The following is a 26,594-nucleotide window of genomic DNA, read 5'->3' as shown; positions in this document are numbered from 1 at the left end:
ACGAAGAAACTACTTTTTACGGATCTAAAAAATCATCTCCGATTAGGGAGATACGACTCTGACAAGTTGACTCAGGTTACGAACAACGACGGACGGTTACAGAGAAACAGGTTCTAGTTTTTTGTTAAAATAAAATAGCAGACAATCATCAAAAATCGCCAAAATCACCAGAAATAAACTAGACATTCTGACGAAGACATCACTTTTTACAGATCTGAAATATCATCTCTGGTTAGGAAGATGTGATTCCGGTAAGATGACCCTGATTATGAATCACGGCCTGACGGTACAAAAACACGGGTCCTGGTTTCATGTTAAAATAAAATAACAAACGACCGTCAAAAACTGCCAAATTTAACAGGGATAAACTAGACATGTAGACGAAAAAATCAATTTTTACGGATCTGAAAAACGATCCCCGGTTAGGGACATATAACTCTGGCAAGTTGACCTAAATTCTGCATAGCGTTTTGACGGTGCAGAAAACAGGTTTCGATTCTTGATTTTAAAAACGTGTCAAAAGATATTGAAAAATCATGAAATTTTGCCAGATTCATGGAAACATATGAATATATCCCTCATAAAAATTTCAGCTCGAAACGACGAAAATAAGTACATAAAATAACGATGCTAATGCGAGGCCAGAATCAAGATTTAAGCATGATTGTTAAACAAGATTAAAAAAACTAATCTACCATGCCAAAAATAAAAGAAAATATGCAAGACTAAATGATCTTGATGTTGTATGGATGAAGACAATACAAATCTAAATTTATGATGCATAAAATAAAGAAAAGAAATAAAACGAATGCATGGGACTGATTTAATGTGGTCGATTGAAAGGAGGAACCCGATTTATGAAAAACTGAGTTCTAGCCTTTCTTGTGGCTTTAAAAAAAACAAAAGAACACATCAATGATAATAAGAAGAGAGGAAGAAGATATATATAAAGCTCCTCCTTGGCTGCCACGAAAAAGAAAACAAAAAGGAACAAGAAAGGCTAGAGGAGGGGGGCAACAACTAGGGAAGAATAGGGAGGAGAGAAGGAAGGGAAAATGAAGAAGAGGGCCAGATAGAGAGCATGGGCTGGACGTCCCCTATAGGGTCCCTATTTATAATAAAAAATTGGGCTGAAGATAGGGACTCTAGGGAGTTCTAGATTGGCTTTAATTAATCAGCCATTAATTAGCAAATAAATCAATTAGAGGAGGTCGATTTTCTCAAAAGTCTTTATTGGAATATATTTTTGACTTTTCTTTTTTTCAATCTAATTAAAACACTAACAAAGAAATCCAAATGTGGCGCCACCTAGGTGGGGTCCACATTTGATTTTAAAGATATTAAAATAAAAAGTTAAAAGGGTTAAAAACAACGATGAAATTAAAAAGATAAAAAGTGAAAATGGAGTCCTAAATCAACTAGATTTCTGAAATAACAAAACCAGAAAAACCAAATGGAAAGAATGATCAAGAAGTTGACGCCACCTAGGTGGGTCCCATCTAAGGTGAAATGGATTGGATCTAAGATCCACTTTGAAGTTCGAGCCTAATAAAAATCCAAATCAAAAACCAATCCGGATCCAGATCTGACACATTGAAAAAGATGTTTTTCTGAAAAAAGCATTATAAAACATCAAATGTAAAACACTGGGTTTAGATGTAAAGATCAATTTTGAACCCAGGTTTGAAATTGGAAAAAGGTTTTGAATTCGAATATGAATCCAAAGTTTCAAATGACAAATGGATCTGGATCTCAGACAATGAGTATGATCCATACTAAAAACTGATGAACGGATCATGGATCAAAGATAAGATTGGAAAATAAATCTTGGATCAAAAATAGAATTAGCAAGTGGATCCTGGATATTGAATAAAAATTAGAGAATGGATCATGAATAACAAATGATTGATAAGTGGATCCTAGATATCTGATGAGATAATCCAGGTTCATAAAACAAATTGGACTCTAGATATAGATAATAGAATGAATTGGATAAAAAGATCCAGGTCAGGAATAGAGAAAGGATATTGGACATCAAGTCCAGTATTGGATCCGATCAAATGTCCAAATTGAAAGAAGAGTTTGATCTCGGATATAAATAGAGTATCAGATAAAAGAATTGATCCGAGTCCAAATTGGAAATCACCCGGGCTTAAAAATTGATTGAACTACCCCTTTGAATAGAAATGATTTTTCCTCGTAGGATGAAGAGTGACACTTGGAAAACAGGTTTAAAGTGACTTTAACTGGATTGAACTGGGTTCTAAGGTTTCTGAACTTAGGTGAACTAAAAAGACACTATCTTGACTAGACTCCCAGACCAAATGATTGAAAACAGACACAATTCTAAGTGAAATGGTAGGAAATTCACTGTAGAGTGAAGTGAATAACGAGAATGTACTGGGTTTGAGCTAAAATCACAATTGACTGAACTAAGATGAACTAATCTAGAGCTAAATCCTAGCTAGACTAACTTGGGTTAGCTCAATTCTAGCTGAATTGAGCTAAAATGGACTCTAACTGTAATAACCGAACAAAAAAAATAAGTTTGGATTCGGGTCGGATCCGTACCTGGACCCGACCCGGACCCGAATGGAGGCACTGCCTCCCGTGTTTTTAAGACAGGGAGGCAGGTGTTTAAAGAGAACCCCGCCCCCTTCTTCCTCTCTTGTTCTCTCTCCCCGATTCTCCCTCGTCTTCGGTGAATTGCCGAAGAGTCCTGTTAGGCCGTCGCCGGCGACAGTACCACCGGAGCCCACCCTCGCCGGTGACAGCCTCCCCTCTGCGACCACGCCGACGCTGCCGCCACCTGCGACCTCCCACCGACGTCGCCGCTGCTGTCGTCGATGACTTCCAGGTACGCCCCTTCTCTCTCTTTCTCCTTTTTTCTCTTCTCTCCCCCATTTCTTCTCATTTTCAGTCGGCAGGCCGGCAAGGGGCGACACCCCCTACCGCCTGTGTCCGACTGGTTGGCAGGGGCTTTTGCCCCTGCCTCTCGCCTTTCGGAGAGCCGGCAGGGGGCGACGCCCCAATTGCCGCCTATTTCTGCTCGATCTGCAAGGGTTTTCAACCCCTGCCCCTCTCTCCCTCATTCTCTGCGATTGCTGGAAGGCCGACAGGAGGCCAGTGGCCCCTGTCGTGCCTTCCCCTATCTCTCTCTCTCTCTCTGGGTCTACCAGGAGGGTGGTGCCGAGCACCCCTCCTGGTCTGTGTCCTCTTTAGAGGGATGACAGGGGCGAGGCCCTGTCGTCATCCTGCTCCAGCAGTCTGGCATGAACCAAGTCCCTACCGCCCCTGCTCTCTTTTTCGACAGGCGACAGGGCTGCCGCCTGCGTCGCTTCCTCTCAGGCAGAGGGCTCCCGAGGGAGGGCTCTCGGGTGGCCCTTGTGCTATGGTTGGCAGGGTGGCAGGGCCCCCTGCCTGCCTCTTGTTCAGGCAGGTCGGCAGGGGCCGAACCCCTGCCACCTCCTTTCTTCGGGTTCTCGGTAGGTTGGCAAGGGTCGAGCCCTTGCCACCTCCCTGAGTTCGGGGGCGATGGCAGGGGCTAAGCCCTCTTGCTGTCTCCCTCTCTTTTTCATGTTTGGGTGGGCCGGGGGTCGAGCCCCTGCCACCTCCCTATGTTCGGATAGGTCGGTATGGGCCAACCCCTGTCCTTTCCCTGCGTTTTGATAGGCGGAGAGTGGTCGAGCCCCTCCCTGCTTGTTTATTGCGCAGAGAAGGGGTCGGCTCCCTCCCTGCTTTCTCGTGTTTCGCTGGGAAGGGGCCTAGACCCCCTTCCTCCCTCTTTTGGTCAAGGGAGGGGTCGAGCTCCCTCTTTGCTCCCTCTTCCCTGGCATCAGGCAGGGGCTTCGCCCCCTGTTTGTTTGTGGGTTCGTCAAGCAGGGACCAAGCTCGTGCCTCTTTGCTCTTTAGGCAGGCAGGGACCAAGCCCGTGCCTCTTTGCTCTTTCGGCAGGCAGGGCGAAGCCTCCTCGGAGTCCACTGACAGCAAGTCAGCAGGGGCTCGCAGCCCCTGCCCCGGCTTCTTGCGCTTATAGCAGGTGCGCATTTGCACGATGCCCCTGCCTCTGCTTCCTTTACATCAGGACGGCGACATTGCCCCTGACCTTCTATTTTTGGTATTAGCTTGCTAAGATCGTTACTTTTGCAGCTCGTACGACGGGTCCCGCTCACGCTCCGCGACCCGAGCCGCCAATCGCGTACATCCGCGGACGACAGCAAGCTTGCAACTCTCAAAGGTAGTGGAAGATTGCACAAAAGACTTGGACAATTGAATTAAGTTCAATTAACTAAAAAGGGACCATTAAATAAATATATATATATAGAAATATATATATATATTTATACGAGTACACATTTAACTCAAGGACGCGGTTTCGCGATCCTTGTCCTTTACTTTGTCGTCGTGCATTGCGCGAAGGTTTTGCGTTGCACTTTTGCTTACCGCCTTTACTTTGTCATCGCGCTTTGCGCCTAGGCTCTTGCCTTTGCATATGTGTTGGTATTGCCTTGCTATTGCAGATGAGGTGCAGGTTCTTGCTCTTTGCGTATGCCTTAAAGGCATCCTCGTGGAGGATGCAAGGGGCATTTACCCCTCTCCCTCTTGCGACAAGAGTTCAGTCGGGAGAGAGCGGCACATCCTCGTCTAAGGAGAGGGATACCTCGCAAGGATCCTAGCTCTTCGTGTGTGCAGTCCTGCAGAGTCGACTTGAGATTTTAGAGAGCTGCGCAAAAGCATCAAAGACTGCTCCAAATCGAAGCATTTGGCAGGATGTGACTGACCGGTTCTGCTCGCCTTTTTGGCATATCTCGGGTGATCCCGAATTGGGGGTTCAAGCGAACTTCTTAGCGGGTGTTCTATTAACCCGTATCCCGTCTATCGAGGCTGGTATCGAATCATGCGAGACATGTAGATACCCCGATAGCGGATGTGATTTGAGATAATCACATGCATCAAGTTGACACAAGGTACTGCTGTTTCAAAAGATAGAGTAAAGTTGATAAACTTACATCTTTGTGAAACACTCTTGTTGAGGCTTCTATTGAGGAGCTATACCCCCTTTATCCTAGAGTACTTGTAGTCGTGCACGACACGTCTAGTACTGCGATGATCGGATGAGACGGTCGTGCGACCTCGGATAGTGCTAAATGCACAATGCTGTAATCACATAAATGGCCTCACATTCGCCTTCATAGGCAAGATGCTCGAGTGGTTTAAATACCACAGCAAAGAATGGGTCGTTAGTTAAGCAACCCCTAACGTACCTATTCGTTTTTTTGTGTATGTCAAGGGAGAGGACAGAGCGGTACAAACTCCAATGGACAGGTTGTTAACAACCACCCTACGGGCAACGATCCGGCCTCCCCAGTCATTGGAGTTAGGGGAAAGGGGCTACATTAGTTAGCTCAACATTTCTGCAGAAGTTGGATGCGTCCGTGGCACAGCCTCTTTTGGGGAATCCTCTCTCGGCTAAAGCCGTCCCTTTGGAGCGAACTCAACTAGCTATTCGGGTTATTGAAAATACATAGAATAACATACGCCCGAACTAGTTTCAGTTGGTTCTACGTTTTGCCTGCGCGTACCCACAGGTTCGTAATTATCGAAACATAAGGTCTGTTCACACTGGTCGTTGAGTCGTGAGATTCGCTTGCACTACTGCTTCTCTTGCACTACTGATTCGCTTGCACTACTGCTTTGCCTGCACTACTAATTTGCTTGCTTGTTCGATAGTTCAGTATGCTACTCGTTGAGTTATGCACGTCTGTCAAGGCGTTACTCTAGTTGGTTAAACTGCTTACGCAGTTCTTTGCGAAGTAATAAGGAGTTTCTCATACTAGTTAAATGCTTATAATAATAGCATTATACCAGTTGCTACATATTATCATGTGACTTGTTTTATCCATTGGTCGAACTGTTTGGTGCTTATTGTAGCGTAGCACTTGTTGGCTTGCATCTCTTATGATTGATGTGATTGCATACAGCTCGTAATCTACGAACTGGTGGCAACTAGGATTGATGTGGCCGTTTGTCTTATAAGTTGCTTACATATTGTGATATAACTGTTGTCGTATGATTGCTTATGAATGGCTTGTGATGTAATGGTTTATGCCTTACGATTAATTTAATTACTTGTTCATAGACTGAGCCATTTTATGGTAATTATATGTTTTACGAGCATTGTTATGAGTGCTTGTCTTATTCAGTTGTTTTGTTTGGCTGGCGGGTAGAGTTAGTTACCTTTCGCCCATAGAATCAACTGAATTGCCATATTTGCGCGTTCTCATGTGTCGTTTACACATGCTTTGAGGGCCTATTTGAGGATTGCAATATTCCTTGTGGCAATAACACGATGCGTAGGATATTATGCTTCTATGTGAAGTGATACGATGCACATTGCAGATATGCATGCTTGTGCCCATATTGTGGCTACCGACCCCGAGGCGGTCAATGGTTTAGAGCAGTCGATTATTGATGCATGCATCACTGAGTGGGTGTTTGTCGAGCACCTGATCTCCAAAGGATCATCTGCGAGGGCGTGTATGATCAAGACGGTGAACTCTTGTGAGGAAGTGTATGGTCCAAGACCAGGTATACCATCTAGGGCGGAATTCCTTGTGAGGTTATACATGTTCCAGACCATGTGATCCGAGCGTTGATTTTGTTGTGTGTATTAGTGGCTATCGACCCTGAGAGCGGTCATTTGTGTGGATGCGTGTATCGCAATGATTTTCATTGGATATGGCATTTGTTAGGGACTGATCTCCCAAAGGTTTCGCTGTGAGGTTATACATTTCCCAGATCAGGTGACTCGGCTAGAGTGGGAGATCTTTGTGAGGATGTACATTGTTCACGAACGGGTAGACGCAAAGACGGTGAACTCCTGTGAGGAAGTGTAGGGTCCAAGATCAGGTATACCCTCTAGGACGGTAATTCCTTGTCCGGTCGTATATCTCTCGGACCGAACGATCCGACGTGGATCTTGTGTTTTTGCTTACCATAAAAAGTTATGGTGAGTTGTGACGATCTTCTGAGATTGTTTGTGATAGCCAACTATGAATTCATAGTTTCGGCTTTCTGTTTTAGCATGATTACATGCTTGACTCAGGTGTGAGAATCAGATCGTTAGCGATTTGAGTTAGTGATCATGTTTTGGACCTTCTACGGAAGGGTGAGCTTTTCTGAGAAGGTATGACGCCTTAGTGCGTTATAACCGGTGACGGTTAGCCGCGTAAGACTTTGAGAGATGAGGATAGATTAAGGTCGTTCAGGACAAAGCGTTGGTTAGAAGTAGCGAGTGACAAACTATGTCCTGGTGGTGATTAGATGCAGAGACCTCGTTCTAGGAACGAGGACAAGCTTGTTGCGTAGTAGTTCACAGCTTACGATCAAATGGATCGTATGCTGCGTTGGTCAGTTGCACTGCTTACTTGCGTTGAACTGCTTATTGTTTGCACTACTTACGCATTTGCACTACTTACTCGCTCGCGCGCCTTATTCGCTTGTACTGCTTACGTATTTGCACTATTCACCTGCTTGCATTGCTTACCTGTTTAACTGCATATTTGCTTTAAACTGCGTAGCCTACTAAATTAAATGTACTTAATTCAGTTTCCTGTTAGTCTCTCTTGTGCACCTACTAGTTTTTTGCGAAACTAACCCATTCTATGGGTACAGGTGATGTTTAGGTACTCTACGGGCGATGGCGCGATTGCAAGATGGCTTCAAGACTTCTTCTTCCTGCTCTTAGCTCGCGTCCTAGACGCTTGGGTTTGTATCGAATTTCCCTTAGGATATCCGAATTTTTGTGCGTTTTGGTTCTTTTAGCTAACGTGCCCAGAGCTGTCAGCTTGCCTTATGATTTATCAAAGAAAAATCTTCCGCTGATTTCATAAACCAACTCTGAAGAAAAGAGATATTTCTAGTCTCTTGCTTGTTTTTCTGAAAAGGTTCGCAAGTTTGAAATTTGAGGCGTTACACTAACAATGTGGAAAACGAGTTTAAACTGAAACTGGACCATTTAAACTCCTGGTGAGCTTCACTTAGACACGGGGGAATAGGATCTACTGAGAATGACTAACTCTGAGACAATTGGATGAAATTTGAGCTAGAAATGAGTTCATTTCTCAGGAAATGAACCAAATTTAGCTGAAATGAACAGGTTTTACTCATTGTAAGCTTAGGGAAGCTAGAAATGACTGATATTCTAACTCTTCTAAGCTTAAAATGAGCTTGGTTGGGCCTAACTGACAAGGATCTAGGGTTACCTAGGGGCAAAATGGTAATTTTTCTGGTAAAACATGGTGAAATGATACCTAAACTAGAATGAACCTAGGGGTTAGACTCCTACATTGTACTAAAGAGGTTGGCATCTGTGACAGGGGGTGTCCAGAAGTGAACCTGAAAAATTTGGGGTGTTTACACCTAAGTCCAAAAAAATTTCAAATCTCATAGGACATATAAAGTGCAAGTATTGTCCATAAGTGACAAAGGGTGGGATTGTAAGATTGACAAATCATTTGGTTGGCATAAATTTCATGTTAGACCTTATCCTAATACTTGATGATGAAATAAAGAACTTCTTCCATAAGATCATGCATGAATACACAGAGTTTAAACATAGGAAGAAACAATATTTGAAATGGGGAAGAGTGGAATATATTAAGTTTCAGGATCATCAGAAGGTGTCAATGGAATGGGAATCATTAATAGTGGTAACAATGGGAAAAGAAGTTTCATTGGTCCAATGGATTGGTTTGTTAGAAAAGAAGCACGAGAATAAACAATTAGTGGTGCTTTTAAAGAAACAAGAGAAAGGATGTGTGTCGTGCTATGGGTAGGCATTTTATACAAATGCATTATCTTTTAAGCTTTGTAATAGTCCACATTTTGGTTTTATATTACAAATTGTAGCGAACTATGGTTAAGGATATCAAGTCACCTTCTTATAATGAGATGAGAACATGGATATTGAAAGATGAGGTGGAACACACATAATAGATGTTGAAGGAATTCAAGAGATCATGGTTTAAGCTTGGTTTATAGCATCATGACAAATGGTTGGACTAATAATAAAGGAAAATTTTTAATTAATTTCCTTATTAATATCTCAACTAGAACCATGTTCTTAAAGTCCTTAGACATCGGCTAAATGAAAAAGGCAGGTCACAATCTTTGTAAATTATTTAAAGAAATTGTTCGCAAAGTTGGTGAAGAAAATATGTTGTAGTTCATCATAGATAATACACTATACTTTGTGGTTGCTGGAAGAAGTTGGAAAAAAATAGAACTTTTTATTGGACACCATGTGCTACACATTGTCTAGACCTAATGCCTCAAGATATTGGCAAAATGAGTCTTTTTAATGACACAATAGAAAAAGCAAAATGTATCACAAGGCATATATGGAGTTATAGCGTGGTTCTAAACTTGATGATAAAGCACATAAATAAGGAGCTAATGTGTCCTGAAATCACACATTGGTGCTACATTTTATCTCATTCTTCATAGCATTACATATCCCAAGGAGTTGAAGGTTATGATCTTGTCTCCAGAATTTTAATCAAGTAGTTACTCTAAGAAGTCGGAAGCTAAAAAGGTGTTTCGGATCATTGTTGAATATCACAAATTTTGGAGTCCGATGATATACACAATCAAAGCAACAATGCTACTTGTGAAAGTTTTAAGAATATTATATGTTGATGACAACCCTCTGTGGGCATCTTGTAAGAGGCGATGAATAGTGAAAATGAACAAATTGCTTCCAACCTCAATAATAATGAAAATAGACACAAACTCATTAAAACATAATTCATCAAAAATGAAATTTATAGATTTATCAACCTTTGCATGCAGCAAGATACTACAAAATTTTAATGCAGCCAAGGAGATTACGAATGGGTTCTATGATTGTGTTGAAAAAATGATGGAAAATAATAGAGTTCGAATGGTGATTGTTAGGCAAGCGGATTCATTTAGAGAAGCAAGAGAGTTGTTTGACAAAAAAGCGGCCATTGGAACAAGAAAAGAGAAAAGTGATGATAAAATTGCAACTATTGTTTTCTTTTGTGAATTATTTAATTGTTTTGTCTTAAAAATAATATTTTTAGCATTCTTTTCCATTTTCATGTTATGTTCAAATGCAATTGTTTGGTGGAGCTAGTTTGGGCACGAGACTCCCAAATTGAAGAATTATCAATTTAAATTTTAAGTCTAACATGCAATGCATTGGGTTGTGAGCACATTGGAGTCCTTTCTCATTGGTATCTTAGTTGTAAAAAGTGCTAGTCAAAGCCTAGGCAGAAGACCCCTAAAAGGACTAGTCGGGGGCTTAGGCGGGACCAAAAGAACAAAACATTAAGAAAAGCAGAAATATTACAATAAATAGTTAGATTTAGTAACAAACATATGATTGTGACTACAAATGAAGTATAAGTGTGTAATTCAGTGTAAGTCTAATGTAATATTTGATAGGAACATATGACTGGAACAAGAAAGAGAAAAGTCATGGTCAATTTGAGACTTTATTGTTTTCTTTTGTGCTTTATTTATTTTTTTGCCTTAAAAATATAAGTTTTAGCATCCTTTTCCATTTTCATGTTATGTTCAAATGCAATTGATTGGAGGAGCTAGTTTGGGCATGAGACTACCACATTGAAGAAATATAGATTCATATTTTAAGTCGAACATGCAATACATTAGGTTATGAGCCCTTTTTGTTGGTATCTTAGTTGTCAAAAGTGCTAGTCGGGGCCTAGGCAGAAGACCTCTAAAATCAGTTGGATAGGCAGGACTAGTCGGCCTAGTTGAGACCAAAAGAGCAAAACATCAAGAAAAGTAGAAATATTGCAATAAATAATTAAATCTAGTAATAAATATATAATTGTGACTATGAATGAAGTATAAGTGTGTAACTCAGTGTAACTTATTGCAAAATTTGCAAATTAGATAACATTGAACATAAAACACACACGCACATAGTCGGGAAAGAAGAAGAAAAGGAAGAAAGAAAAAAGAAAGGGATTGGGGCAAGAGGAAGAAGAAGAAAAAGAAAGAAAGGAAAAAAACATCATGCCCTAGGAAGGGATAACCTAGGAGAGAAAACAGGGCTCCATCACTAAGACCCATAAGTCTAAATGGTGGCTCAGCACCTAGCCCGCTTAAGCATTGCCTAGGCGCCACTTTTGACAACTAAGGTTGGTATATGTTTTATTTTCATAAGATATATTTATATTTTTTATTTTTAAGTATATATTACAGAAGATTATTCATGATTTTGAACTATATTGTTACAGGTGCATATAAAACATAGAAATAGGCTTGAGCAAGAAAAGATGAATGCAGTAGCTTCAGTTATATTGAGGGGGTTTGACCCCTATATGTTGTAGTCTCTTTGCCCTAAGAAAATGAATGTTCTTCCCCTATCTCTTTGCTTCTGTATTGTGCTAATACAATAAATCCCTAAAATTTAAGTAGCAATCCATCTAAAAATAATGGAATACAAAGTCATATTATAAAAAAGTGGGGAAAATGGTAATACTTACCAGCATCCCTTTCTACAATAGCTTGCTGATACTTCCAAGTAAGCTCTAGGAACTCCTTTTCTGACTTTAAGCTACGCTTTGGAAGCTTGTTTTTCCCTTCTGTTGAGGTTCCCTAACAAACAACACACAAAGATATCAGCAAAAATCTCACCCACATCTTCCAAGAACTATGAGGATATAAAAAAACATTGCCAGGAATATTTCAAAATGAATATTTTGGTTATCTCCATGGTTTCAATAGTTTAAAATTATAAAAGAGGGATGTAAAAAGCCAGAACAAATAATATGATTGTCATTGGGTGATCCCAGAAAAGGAAAAATGCTGATTGGTAAGCAATTTGTGAAAAACGAGTAGCATATTCGTGAAGAATGACTGGGCACTAGTGAATACTCAATAATTTGAAAGTATAATCTATTAAAATATGCATAAAGTATTGAATGTTAGGCCAAGCAAGTTCAGATAATAAAAGGAATATTTTTGTTCTTTATTTACCAAGATAAGATTACATGATTATCACTATTAAACAAGCAATTTTGAGTATATAACATGCAGAGAAACCTCAAACTAATATCTCTATTTTGAAAAGGCAATTTGGAAGGACAACTCCTTTGTTTGGAGGTACAATATATTGGGGACATTCACCTCCATCTTCCTCTATCAGACAATCAGATGGGGACTGAACCATTTCCACAAAACACTATTTGGAGCTAGCGAAAACCTTGACATTGCCAGACAAGATTAGCACCCAGGCTAATCTGAAGATTGGGCTTCACCTGGTCAGGAGAGGAAATGACCGAATATCGCCTTTTGTATCACCAAAGCCTTCAATGGCATTCAAAACTGCATAGCTTGGAGTTGCATTAAATTTTGCAGCCTAACACTATATTCATGAGTTAATACTGAGCCAAATTTTTCTTGAAATAGTAGGAGATTTAAAGCTATCTGGAAATGGTGGCTGTCATCGACAAGGCAGTATGTAATATATCGTAATTTTTCCTATATTTTTAAGCTCGAAAATACAATTTTTAATTAAATAGTTATATTTAATATGTCGAAATTGTTGAAAATAATAAATATGGCTGACATCAATGGGGTCTGGACCTGGTCTAGGGCCAATTGAAGATATCTATATATGATATGTAACAACTACAAATTTTATTTATTTTTAATTTTAAATTTGAGCAAAATTTAAGTCAAAATTGGGTTAAATTCAGGCGAAATTCAGGAGTTAAATGGATCTAGGACCATAGTTAGATACGTTATGGAACGTAGATCTCGTAGGAGATGTGATTTGATGATTTTAGATATGGGTTGGTCCATAAAATGTGTTTTTCTAATTAGACCGGCTTCTATTTTGGGCCTTTTCAATTTGGATCAGAATCGACCGGCCTATATACATTTGGGTTGACATCAATATGGATCTGGATCTATGTCACACGGACTCGGCTAGGGAGGCGCCGCACCTGAGTCGACACGCCCCGACACGGGTGCGGACACGGGTGCGGCTTAGGACACGGCCCGGACTCGGTCAACGAATCAAGGCCGAGTTCGTCCTCGTTTTGGACTCGGTCAATGTTGACCGAGTCTATATTCGTCTATTTTAGGGTGAAAAAAACTAAAAATAATAAATTTTTTATATATTTATATATATATATATAAAGAGACTGTTGTGCACAGTCACAGTGACTGTGTTGTGCACAGTTTGTGTTGTATGCACAGTCACGCACTTTTTTTAAATAAATAAATAATATATATATATATAGCCGAGTCCCTGTGTCCAAAATTTTTAAAATTGCGCTGCACCCGTGTCGCACCCGCACCTATGTCACATGGGTGCGGGTGCGGGGATTCGGCACTTCCAAAAAACCCAGGTGCGGGGGTACGGCAGGGGCAAAAATGTAAAATATACATACATATATATATATATATATATATATTAATAGAGGTTATGAGAAACTCTACCCCAAGCATATCCTTCTATAGGGGGTGTCACCCCTTAATGTGGAAGCTTCCCTCACTATAAGAAGAGAGGGGTTAAACCTCTCTCAAAAACGTCAGCTGAAAAAAAAAAGTTAGAGAGAGAGAGAAAATCATCTTCAACGTCTCCTCCTTCCTCTATGTTTTCGCAATCCAAAGAGCAAGGTACGGGATTCTCTCTCTATTCCGATAAGTAGAGGGATTTGTGTGGACAGAATCAAGTATGGGTTTGAGAGATAAATCAAATTTGTATATGTTTATACAGATTTAGCAATTTTATCAAATCTGGAACTATGTTGGTTGAGTTGATCTTTCTTTTCAGTGTATATATATATATATATATGTTGTTAGTTCTAAATTGACGATTTCTTTCAGTTACCATAAACACGATTATTTTTTTGTCTGTGTGTTATTGAATCGGGTTCAATTTTATTATAGTTTTATTTTTTGGTTTGAATCTCAAAATCTGAACCTCCGTTTCATTTTCTTGGTTGGGGTTTTAATAACCTAAGCTGGTTCATGTTTTTAAAATACATCTGAACCTGCACATATGCACAGTCTGATCACTTTCAGGTTTAGCTTCTTGTTTTTTTGAAATATGTTTTCTTTTATCAAATTAATCCTTAAAAGATGACTAAACATTATGCAGATTTTTACCATGCCTTGAGGTTGCGATTTAGTTAGCTTCTTTTGATTTCTTTGTATGTTTTCATTATGCATGATGCATGGGTGTTGGATGTATGGTAAGAGTTGGCATCCTGTTTGTGTTAACTGACAGTTTTATAAAACATTAGAACATGTCAGTCGCAAGCAGTCCCGAGGCAGACCTAAAATAGGTTCAGATCGTTCTCAAGCTGAAGGAGTAACTGATGTTGTCAGTTCTTTACTGTTTATGCTAGGCCTTTAGTTCTTTATTGTGTATAATTTTACTGCGCATGTAAAGTTGTTTGCTACTGCATATGCTTAGAACCCATCAGGTTTGGAGCATGTAAAGTTGTTTTTGCTTACAATAGGTGTCTATTGGAGACACTACAATCACAACCCACAAAAGGGCATAAATGGAAGAACAAAAGATAAAAATAATAAACTTTATTTCATATGAAAATGCTTAAGAAGCATTGATTACAAATGAGAGGGGATCACCCCTAATTATACAAGAGAGTGGGGGAGAATAGCTCTTAATAAGCTCTTCTCAAAGAGTCACTGGAGCTAGTCCAACGGCTCTATTTATAGTTGTTGGACTAGCTCCAACGACTATAAAGCTAGTCAAGATCTAAGTAGATCTTGACTACTTAAAAAGTCTAGTTCAAACTAAACTAGACAAAACTAAGAAAAAATAAAATAAAATAATAATTATTAATTAATTATTATATTATATCTTTATATTTTTAACACTCCCCCTCAAACTTATGGTACAATGAGCGAAAGTTTGTTTAAGAGGAAATGATATCTAGGAGCAGTGAGAGGTTTGGTGAAGAAATCATATTCTGATGTAACATATGGCATATCAATGGATATAGTCAAGAATACGGGATTGACTATGAAGAAACTTTTGCCCTTGTAGCCCGAATGGTCATTGTCCGATGTCTCATTATCGTTGCCTCAATCAACAAATGAAACATCTATCAAATGGATGTTAAAAACGCCTTCATAAATGGTGATCTGAATGACGAGGTATATATGGATGCTGCACCAGGAATGGAGACTCCCAAAAGGAAAGTGTTTCGCCTTCGAAAAGCACTTTATGGTTTAAAACAAGCCCCCAGGCTTGGTATGATAAATTTAACTCCGTAATGTTAGAAAATAGTTTTTCTTCCTGTTTCACTGACACTGCCTTATTTGTTAGAAAAACCAATGCAGGGATTGTCATTCTGCTCTTATACGTGGATGATATGCATATAACCGAAAGTGATTCTAAAGGGGTTAAAAGCATAAAATCAATTTTGAAGAATAGGTTTGAAATGTCTGATTTGGGATTTCTAACTTATTTTTTGGGTATTGAAGTAGCATACTCTCATAGAGGGTATTTTTTATCTCAAACTAAGCTTGTCTCTGAGATTATTGACAGGTCAGGTATTACGAATGATAAGGTTTGTGAAACTCCTGCTATAGTAGGAGCCAAAATAGAGATTGATAATGTTATTCCTCTCTCCGATCCCACCCCCTACAGACAGCTTATGGGATCTTTGATGTATATGAGTACTACTAGACCAGATATCTCTCATGCAGTTCATACTGCAAGTCAGTTCCAACATGCACCAACATCAGTTCATATGAATGTCATCTTGCGGATTGTAAGATACATAAAAGGCACACTAAACAAGGGAGTATTCTTATCCTTTTCTTCTAATTAAAATTAATTGCTTATACTGACTCTGACTGGGGAGGTGACTCAAATAACTGTCACATCACCACTGGTTTTTGTGTGTTTTTAGGAGACTCGCTGATTTCATGAAGATGTAAGAAGCAGCAAAAAGTGTCTTTATCCTCAACAGAAGCTGAATATCGTGTCATGGCGACTACTACCATGGAAATTGTATGGATTCATCAGCTATTAGAAGACATGAAGATCTCAATAGAAGGGTCCACCAAGCTATGCTGTGATAACAAGAGTGCAATATACATTGCCAAAAATCATACTTTTCATGAGCACACTAAACACATTGAGATGGACTGTCACTATGTTCGGGAAGCGTATCTGAAAGGAGTAATAGATCTTCCATATGTAACTTCAGAATATCAGTTGGCAGGTTTCTCCACCAAAGCTTTGTGTGCTCCGCGGTTTAATTTTCTCCTTGGCAAACTTTCGGTCATCTTGCCCTAAGTTTGAGGGGGGTGTTAAATTGTAATTCATAAGACAATGTATTATATATATATATATATATATATATATAAGAAGATACATATACATATATATATTTCATATGTATGTACATGTATCCAACTACTTGTATATATAAAATATATATTTCTTTCTTATATTAGTTGTAGGGGTATTTTAGTCATTTCTACATTTTACGTATATTCATGTTTTTTAATATGATTGTAATTCCTCCTTTTTATTTTTTCTTATTTTTGTATTTCTTTTATTTCTTTTTTGTTCTTTTTATATAATGTTTCTGTACACAGTCAATGGCTGGTCGTGTACAATGTACAACAGTCAGCCAATGAGTGTTGTACACTGTTTAAAAAGATAGACGTTGGGCTAATTCCCAACGTCTGTAATAAGAGTCGTTGGGAATAGCCCAATATCTCTTTAAGTATGCTTATAAATAAGGGCTATGTGAGCCCACTGATGGAGTGTATTACAATAAGGAGTTGTCACCTTAAGCTTATAAATATTGTGCATTTATTGCACTTCTTTTGTGGTGTAAAGCTTATAAACATTGTGCATTTATTGCACTTCTTTTGTGGTGTAAAGCTTATAAACACTGTGCATTTATTTTCTTGAGTATTTGAAGTATCAAGTTATTTGAAAACTTGATTGTTTGCAAGGATTCTTCACAATATATACATATATGTGTTGTTTGCGTTCCGGAGAGGTTCACAATAACATATATATACATATATGTGTTGTTCGCATTCTGAAGAGGTTTGCAGCAGCATATATACACTTATATATGTGTTGTCCGCGTTCTGGATAGGTTCGCAGCATATATATATATATATATATGTTTTTTACACCTACTGCACATGCTTGTGCCGTTTGCACATGATGTCTGCATATGTTGTCCACGCATGTGTTGTTTGCCCGTATTGTTTGCACATATTGTTTACACATGTTATTTGCATATGCTGATGTATATGTTGTTTATTGTGTGCTTTATGTTGTTTGCGTGTGTTGTCTACGTTCCTGAGCAGATTCGCAGCATTATATATATATATATATATATATATATATATATATATATGTGTGTGTGTGTGTGTGTGTGTGGATTGCTTTTGAACAGATACACAGCATAAAATATATATATATATATGCTCTTTTCTTTTCTTTTAACAGTTTCGCAGCAATATATGTGATTATATGTAAATATGTTGTCTGCATTTGAACATGAAATTTTGGTTATTATGTGTGTTTCATATTCACTGAAAAATCTTACAATGCTAATTTATTGTGGTAATGTCTATTCCACTGACGGGCCGTTGAAGGCCGTGAGCATGTGTTGCTTACGAAATATTAAACTATGATTTTTGCATTGCAAAATGATTTTGTCAAAGATTGGTTTTCTGAAGTGATTACACTGTTGAATTTGATAGGGCAAGAGCCCGAATTTATTATTGCATGTTGATTTGCATAATTGTTTTTGTGTAAAGAACTCTTAATTAATTAAGATAGTGAAAGAGACCACATAGTGTAATAATTTTCTCTCTAGTGTCCCTTTGAAAGAGTGAGAACCTCGAATGGCGGTCATAGAGGAGGATACTAAACACCATGTGCATTTGTCGTCCCCAAGAACCCGATGTGTGGTTCGTGTTCCCGGCTACGGTTGTAGAAAACTTTCAGCCACTTTGCGTAAAGGTGGTGTCGTTAACTCAGCTATAGTTATTGGTATACCAAGAAAGTAGCGTCAATGGATGTTGATTTTCTTGATGTCCCGACATTAGGTGATGATTCCTAATATTCCGATTGATGGTGATGATTCATGATATTGGTTAGGAAACAAGTGTAAAATCCAGTAATGAAAATACAAATTGTGTTAAACTACGACTGGGAACTATATTGAACCTTAGAAACTTTACCTGTTTTGAGTATCCACGGATTTGTAAGAAAGTGAAAATTAAATTTGTGTGCATTAAATAAGGATATGCATGCAAAAGCAATTCTGATAAATTAACTTCAAAAGTTATTGATGCATGTTGCATTGATTCATGCATCCATAAATGTTTAACATTAATTTCATGCATTCATAAATGTTTGATTTATCATAAAATTTTGGTTTGCTTGCTTGAACTACTTAAATGGTAAGTTGTTCTGGTAATATATTACTTGTGATTCCGCTTAAGTCTATGCTTTATTTACTTTATGCTATTTACTTAAAAAATTTAGAGGGTCTCGTACGAGAACTTCAGTTCTTAACCATTTTCTAAAAATGTTTTTCAGGCAGTGAGGCTCTGTGATGATAGGATTGGAGGACTCAAGGTTTATGGTTTGGTGGCTCGGGTTCCGATGTGCACGATATAATAACCGAATTTTTTTTGTGTATTTTTCCTTTATAAAATAATGCGAAATGTGCGAATGGGCCTAGGATTCGTATTTCGGATCCAGGACCCATAAGGGGGCGTATAAACATAGTTAATATCATATATATATATGTAAGAAATAATAAATATATTTAAAAAAATAGTGTGGGGATCCATAGTTGGATCCATTTGGATCCAACTTGTGGATCCACATTGCAGGTAAGACTCGGATCCCCACCGCAATGGGGCATTGTGGGTCCAGACTACGTCTGGATCTCGGGCCTCGGTCTTGGACCCGGGCCGCGCCTCCCCCGTAGCAGGTAAGTAGCGAAAAAAAAAGGAAACTCTTGGACCCGGGTCGGACCCGACCCGGATCCATAACCCGGTAGGGTTTTAAAACCCTGCCCGAGTGTTTCCCATTCCTCCCTGTAGCCGCCTCGCACGAGAGGGGCTCCCCGTAACCGACGGAGCCACGACCCGTTTCCCCTTTGTGCCTTCCCTTTTTAAGCAACACAGAGGAAGAGGAGGCCCTCATGACAGCCCCCCTTCTCTTGTCCTTTCCCTGGCGTGCGACAATCACCGACGCCGGCACAAAAAAATCCCCTCCACGACACCAGAGCAGTCGAGGCCGGTGGAATCGCTCGCCTTCTCACGATAGCCGCGACCCTCAAACGCCGATTTTTTAGGTACGGGTTCTCTTTTGATTTCAAATAAGAATGGGAACATAGGTTTGTATCACATGCAATACTTTGGTAGGGTTTCGGTGTTCTTACAGATGTATTAGTGTCAAGCTTGCTTTGGGTTTCCGTAACTCCCAAATCGACAGATTTGGGGAATTTCGGTTGCTGTGAAAAAAAAAACAAAGTTAATAAATATGTATTGTCATGTTAGGGCCCAGGCAGTCAGTCGGCTGGGCTGAGTACCTGACCCAGCCGACTGGGTCGGTTGGGTGGGTGTGGCTATGTGCTAGACCCAGTTTTGGATGGGCCACTTGTTTAAAAAAAAAAGAAAAAAAAAAAGAGATTTTTATTTATAGAGATACATGTGGTGTGTTTCCTAAATTTCCAGATTTCATTAACTGTGTGGATTTCAATGCATGTTAAGAATGGGATTTTCTCATGTTTTAACTAGGCATCATGTGCACGAACTGTATATCATTTTAAGTCTTGGTGACAAGTTTGTTTCAGCCATACATAGTACTGGTGTATTTGTGTATTGAGGATAGGTGTTTCAGAATACTCGAGTTTTATCTGAAATGCATCAAGTGTTGGCAATTTTAGTATTTCCAGTTTTCCATGGGTAGTCATGTGGTTGTGTATTGTGCACGTGTTGTATGTGTGGGTAGAAACTTCTGGTGATCCCACTTAATGAGTTTATTTCTCAAACTTTAGAAATGTTGGTTTTGGTGTTTATTATTCCAAGATCTCTGAATCCTTCAAGACAATAAAAGTTATGGATAACTAACTCAAGCTCTAACTTTTGTTATTTCCTGCATAGGACTGTTTTTCATATTCCAATAGGCATATAAATTGTGTAAAGGCCTCGAAATTTTAATTCACTGAAGAAAATAGGTACTTCACTATTGTACTTCATGATGATTTGTGGTTGGATCTAGTTTCAAGCCAAACTCAGAACAAAATTTATAATTCTTGATTCTTAACTCACCGGAAATGATTGGCCGTGTCATCTGTGTTGCTAAGTAGACTAAGTTGTCCTCAGCTAGTGTAGCCTGAGAGTAATATTTGTCTAAATCAGAGGTTAAGTAGTCAAGATTTTCTCTCCATTTTTTTTTATTATTACTTCTTTGATGCTTCACCTTCTGCATATAGCTAGTAGTGAAATCCATCAGTTAGAAATTGTTGGTTTATGGAGATATTGCCAGACAACTTAAGTTTGGATTTCTAAACCTTTGGGTTAACCTGTTGATCCAACTAGCAAATTTTGATGCTTTGTGTATAGCATCTTTTCCAGTTAAAGATTTTCGACTTGTATGATCCTTGTTCTAACAAATATATATATATATATATATATATATATATATATATATATATATGTGCATGGACTGTATGTATGCACATGCTAGAAATATGCATGGGTTATTTCAAAAAAAAAAAAAGATCATAGTCCATTGACAGGTATGTGTACGTGTAAAGAGATCTTGCATTGAAATATACATGCAATCTATTGTGATTATACAACATACATGATTATGCATACGTGACATTCAAATCTGAAGTTTTACCTTGGTATGCATGATAGATTTCAGATTTGTGGTCATGACACGAGTGTTAATTCCAATACATGTTATGAATGAAGAGTTTTGGGTGTAAACCTTCTGTCTATATGTTTATGTTTATATTAAATTATGCTTTTGGCACGTGCATTATTACCAGAATGCTCATAGGTGTAATTAAAGTGCAGGTTGTGCAAAAGAATTACATTTAACATGAATACGTGAACTCATACGCATGCATGAGGATATTGTTGTTTAATGCACATTTCTATATTAACGTACATGATCATACATGAAAAGGGATGTGGAATGAATGCATATGGGCATATGATTGATGATTTTTGCTTGTGAATGCATTGATAGTCAATTGGATCATCAGGGGCTGGGTGAGCCTCGAGAACCAGTTGTTCTCTGTTTTAGTTATTTTGATGCATGGCGCAAATCAGAAGTGATATTATGGTTTCTACTGCACTGTTCTTTGTTGCTACGGACTATGGTCCCGTGAAGAGCTTGGCATGTTGTTTTGTAAGCTTAGGTTATTAATTTTTGTACGTTGATTTGCAAATGTAAAAGAGATAAATTAATAACAAGATAAAAGAAAGTAAAGAACAGTGTAATTCATATTTTTCCTTGATGTCCCTTCTTTATTATGGAAATCCTGGAGGTTGCGGTTTGGGGGAAACCGTGAGGATACAAAAACTCTGTGTGCATTGTTGTTTCCCCTGAACCCGATATTGAGGTTCTTCTCCTGGCCACGGTTTTAAGGAGAGTCTGCCACTTTGCCGGGGGGTGGTGTGTTTTGACACAGCTATTGTTGTTGTTTTGGTATACCAAGAAAGTGGCGCCAGTTGATGCTGTTTTTCATGGTATCCCCGACTTTGGATGTTGTTTTCCAAGGTTCCGATGGATGGTGTTGTTTCCTGATATTGGTCGAGGGCTAAGTTTGGAACCCGGTAATAAAATACAAATTGTGTGCTAAGTTACCCCGGGAATCCCTACTTGACTTCGGGGACTGTACCTGTTTGGTGTATCCGCGGGCAATGGAAATTAATAAGAGGAACTTAAAAGTTGTGTGCATTTAATAGGACATGCATATGAAAAGAGGGAAGCTTAAATGAAATATAATAAAGGGTTCATGCATCGCACATAAATTATGCATATTCTTGTTATGCATTTGATAATGCATGTTTATATGTTCCCTTGGTTGTTATATGTTGATCATTGCATGATGTTGATCTCTTTTGCATTTAATTGCCTTATTGATTAAATTTTGATCAATATTACTTATTTTGTGTTCCCTCATGCTTAATGTTTAGTTTATTTCTGCATGGATGGTTCATTGTTTTATGAATTGCTTATAACAGTATTCCTCAAAATTATTACATGGATCTTATTTATGTTCTTTTTTTTATTTGATTCATTAGGGAAACCTGTACGCAGAATTCTTCGGATTTCTGACCCTCTACTTTTATTGGTTTTTCCCAAACACAGGTGATCAGTGAAATCGACTCGCTTCTGAAGAGATACGAGGGTCACATTTGCTTCAGACTGCTTCATTTACGAACAGAGTGGTTCTACTTTTGTTTCTTTTAGTTCTTCTTATTTCCTGCAAGTTGTTATTTCACTTTTGACATTGAGTATGAGACTCTTATTGATTCATTAATAAAAGAGTTTAGTTAGTTGGTTATGGATGATAAATGTAAGTTTGTTTGTGGTGTGTAGTTATCCAACTGAAATTGGAACTCTAAGGACCCCAGGTCTCTGGGAAGTTTTCCGCAACTCTTAAAAAAAAATCACATTTTTCAAAGGTATGAGTTGGGGTCGTTACACACGAGATTGGATAGAGTTGGTTTTGGAATTTGTTTAGAACTTATTGACATATTTGATTAAATAAATGAATTTAAGTTCATGGTTTAAATTGATTCTATGTCTTAAATGGTTGATGGGTCATGAATATTAAATTTGTAATGTGCCCCAAGTCCTTGGGAGGTTTTCCGCAATTGTTTAAAAAGAAAGAAAAAAACTCAAAATTTTTCAAGGGTCAGTTTGGGTTGTTACAATATCTCTAACATCCTCCTACAACAATCAACAACCATTAAATTATTATTATTTGCTAACCATAATAGCTCTTCGTAGGTATGTTTTAGAGTCTCAATTATCTACTCATAGATCATGCCAAAAACTGATCTTAAGCCCACTCCCCAATTTAATTGCTACTTGGGATTTGAATTCAAGACTTCAGTACCAAGCTTTCCATGTTCCAGTTGCTTCCATTTGTATTCCGGTGCCAAGTGAAGGGTAGGTCTCTCACCCTATATTTGCCTCTAATCAGTTCTGTCCACTCTCTAGCCAAAAAATAATCTCCACCACCATTTTAGGAAGAAGGCCATGTTAAGGAGGTCTAGTCTTCATATGGCAATACCTCTCAGACAAGTCAAGTTCTCTTTGAGGACTAATTACATTGGTGAAGTTTCTCGAAAGATCTTGTACTCTATCCTCCCACAACTGTCGTTTTCAAAAAAAAAAAGGCAATTTGAAAGGTACTATATATAAACCATGGAAATAACCACAAAGATTTTGTGCTCGAATAGAAACATTAGTGTACAGATATTATACATACCTGCATGACCATCGCTAGAAATCATTAGTGTACAATGGTCCCATATGTCCACGTGTACAGTTCACGCATGTTAGCTTATCTTTGGTACTATAGATAATACATACTAGATGGTAGAAAGTCAAAGTTGCAGAAATCATTTACACAATCAAGCACTTCTGATGGTTTGCTCGCTACGAAACATGTTTTGGATCTCATTATTTTGAAGTAAAATTCATCCTTTTTATTGTGACATTTTGATGCATTGAGACACTGATTTTTAGATTCCTTTGGAAACATGTCTGAACATCAAAATCTCCTACTTTAAGTACATGCTCTCCAGGAAAAAAAATACTATGGAGGTACACACAAAATATTCAGTGCAATACAGAAAGCCAATGGGGCTATAGTATGGCACTTATTTTCTTTTCTTTTTCTTTTGAGAAGTATGGCACTGTATGTAGTGTAGGGACCAGAGTTACCGGAAGCGCCCCTATAGTAGGGGAAGCGCGCTTTCCCGATATGCGCTTCGGAAGCGCGAAACGTCGCGCTTCCGAAACGCATGGGGAAGCATTCCCTTTTTTGGGGAAGTGTGCTTCCCCCACGCTTCCCTCTTTTTTTCATTTATTTTTATTTGTTATTTTTTATTTTTATTTTTTATTTTTTATTTTTTATTTTTTATTTTTTATTTTTTATTTTTTATTTTTTATTTTTTTATTTTTTACTTTTTACTTTTTGTTTTTTGCTTCCCCCTCGCTTCCGGTTCGCTTCCTAGGTCGCTTCCGAGACAGTTCGTGACTCGCTTCTAAGTAGTCCCACGCTTCCCGCTTCCTAAATTTTTGAAAGTGCCTCGCTTCCCGTATCGCTTCTCGCTCCCGCTTCCTCGACTGGCAACCATGGTAGGGACTGTATGTATGCATGCAAGCATCTATGTATCCAAATTAACTCTTAAACTCTTAGCACAATTGTGGTGTAATATGTGATTAAAATTAGATATAATGGCAAATAAAGTATTCCCCCAATAAAAACAGCTATTATCATGCACCAAAAAGAATAATAACTTATATGAGGGTTTATGGAAGGTTTTCTGCAATCTTCAATAGTTAAAGATGGCTACAGAATGGAGACAGGAATTCAGCAGTGAAAGATTTTAATGTGGTTCCTCCAAAAGGAACACATGGATGTTGCTTAAAAAGTTTTAGGCATACAAAATCAGAGAGGAAATGGCAATCCTCCAGCAAAAAGCGTATAGAAAAGCAATAAAGCATATCAATACTGTGAATCCTTTAAATAAAAAGATCAAAACACTCACTAGCTTTATATTTCTTGCCTCTCCAACACTTCTTTGGTGAAGACTGGAAAGCAACTCTGAACATTCTTCAGCACTAGAATAAGACACTAAAGAAAAAAGGATAGAGAACAATTGTTCATGAGAAGTTCTGTCATAGTAACAATATTCCACCTAATTTGTAAATGTTAGATACGACATGCCTAAGAAAACAATCCAACTTCAGATTGAATCAATAAATGAAAAGCGTCACACTTTCAAATATTAACAGGATATAGGTCATGCTAAGTTCAAAATATTGTGCTCACAAAGTCATCAGGTGACTCCACAATACGAATGCATTCATCTTATACATTGAATTATATTATGTATGCATATTTATACATCATAATTCCACGTGTTGAAATAGGTAGTGCACATTGGTTGAAGCAGTAAATATTAAATGTTGTATATATAGTATTTGCACGTCTATCAAACGTGGGATATCAGCTATTCCGTCATGACTTCTATTGATATCAGAATGCTTATCATGTTTTAAACAGGAAAGAACTTTTGGTGACTAGTTTCTCTTCATGCTTACATGATAACAAAGGAAGAGTTTTAAAGCTGCTGAGTGCAGGTAAAAGTAAAAAATAAGCATTATAACATATGATCACTGGCAGATTGGGATAAAGCAAGAGTTTTAAAGCTGCCGAGTGCAGGTAAAAAAAATGAGCATTATAACATATGATCACCGGCAGATTGGGATTCTCGCTAGCCAAAGGCAAATAAAGCAAGTGTCCTGTAGTGTAACTTACAGGAAGATGACAGGGAGACTCAACATGAGATGTTGCAAACATGAGTTCTGTTTGGTGGCAGCCTTGAGGAGGAAAGAAGGTGGCTTCTAGAGAATCATTTGAAATTATCTATGTAACACAGACATGGCAGATTACCCACCATACCCATGTTGACACGCCTGGGTACAGGTACCAGTACCGGGTGCGGCACGGATATGTTGTGGGTTAGTCTGGGTCGGGTTCAACCAAGACCCAAACATAAATGTGGCATACCTTACCCCAGGTCTTCAACATTATTGCTTAATTGCCATCAATTAGGTGCCACTTTTAGATGAATACGAAAAGGATAGACTTAAAACGATGTATGAGAGCTAGACATCAGAGAAAATCGGGGAGTTGGAGAAATGAAAAGACTAGTTCCGACATTGCCAACTCCACTTTTCAGTGCATAAACAGAGGAAGAAAATCTTTAACTACCACCATAACTGTTCAAATGCCTCCCCAACAACTTTCTTCCAAACAACCACTCTATGTCATATGATGAGTATGACCCTATTAACGTGACTCGGGTTTGGGTTTGGATCAACCCATTATTGTGATGTATATTGTTACTTTGTATATTGTCTTAAATACTCATTAAATCCTTTTGTATCATATGTAATCAGGGGTATTTTGGGGATGTATTTTATTTTAGCAGTTTCAATTATAAAAGAGACCAAGAGGCACGATTTTCCCAATTCTGGGAATCGTGTGATTACAGCCCCAAAACCTTCTTGTCTTCTTTCTCTTTGCAGGTCTCTCAGGAACCTAATCTATCATGGTATCAAAGTTATGATCCGGATCAAAGCTGGTAAGTCTCTGTGACCATCAAGATCTGCTTTTCTCTCCAGGTTCTCATCCTCCTCTTCTTATCTTTTCCTTTTCTCAAGGTTTCTCAAATCTGTGCTTTCTTTTTCAAATCTGTTTCTCTCCTAAATATTCATTTTTATCTTCTCGTCA

The 26,594-nt window shown here is 38.4% G+C and overlaps 1 protein-coding gene across 1 annotated transcript in view; it reads right to left on the bottom strand.

Moving 5' to 3' along the window:
* Positions 1 to 26,594, bottom strand: part of LOC149839615 (alpha-taxilin-like protein) — a 152,695-nt gene that overhangs the window by 111,060 nt on the left and 15,041 nt on the right. The window contains exons 3-4 of the mRNA XM_090002677.1: positions 24,844 to 24,929; positions 11,541 to 11,652 (exon numbers count right to left, since the gene is read on the bottom strand). Of these exons, the coding sequence (XP_089858803.1) occupies positions 11,541 to 11,652; positions 24,844 to 24,929 (198 nt within the window). The remainder of the gene's footprint in view (positions 1 to 11,540; positions 11,653 to 24,843; positions 24,930 to 26,594) is intronic.

Source organism: Nuphar pumila, chromosome 4 (genome assembly GCF_984573655.1).
Source record: "Nuphar pumila chromosome 4, dmNupPumi1.hap1.1, whole genome shotgun sequence".
Classification (NCBI taxonomy): Eukaryota; Viridiplantae; Streptophyta; class Magnoliopsida; order Nymphaeales; family Nymphaeaceae; genus Nuphar; species Nuphar pumila.
This window is presented reverse-complemented; position numbering and strand designations above follow the sequence as displayed.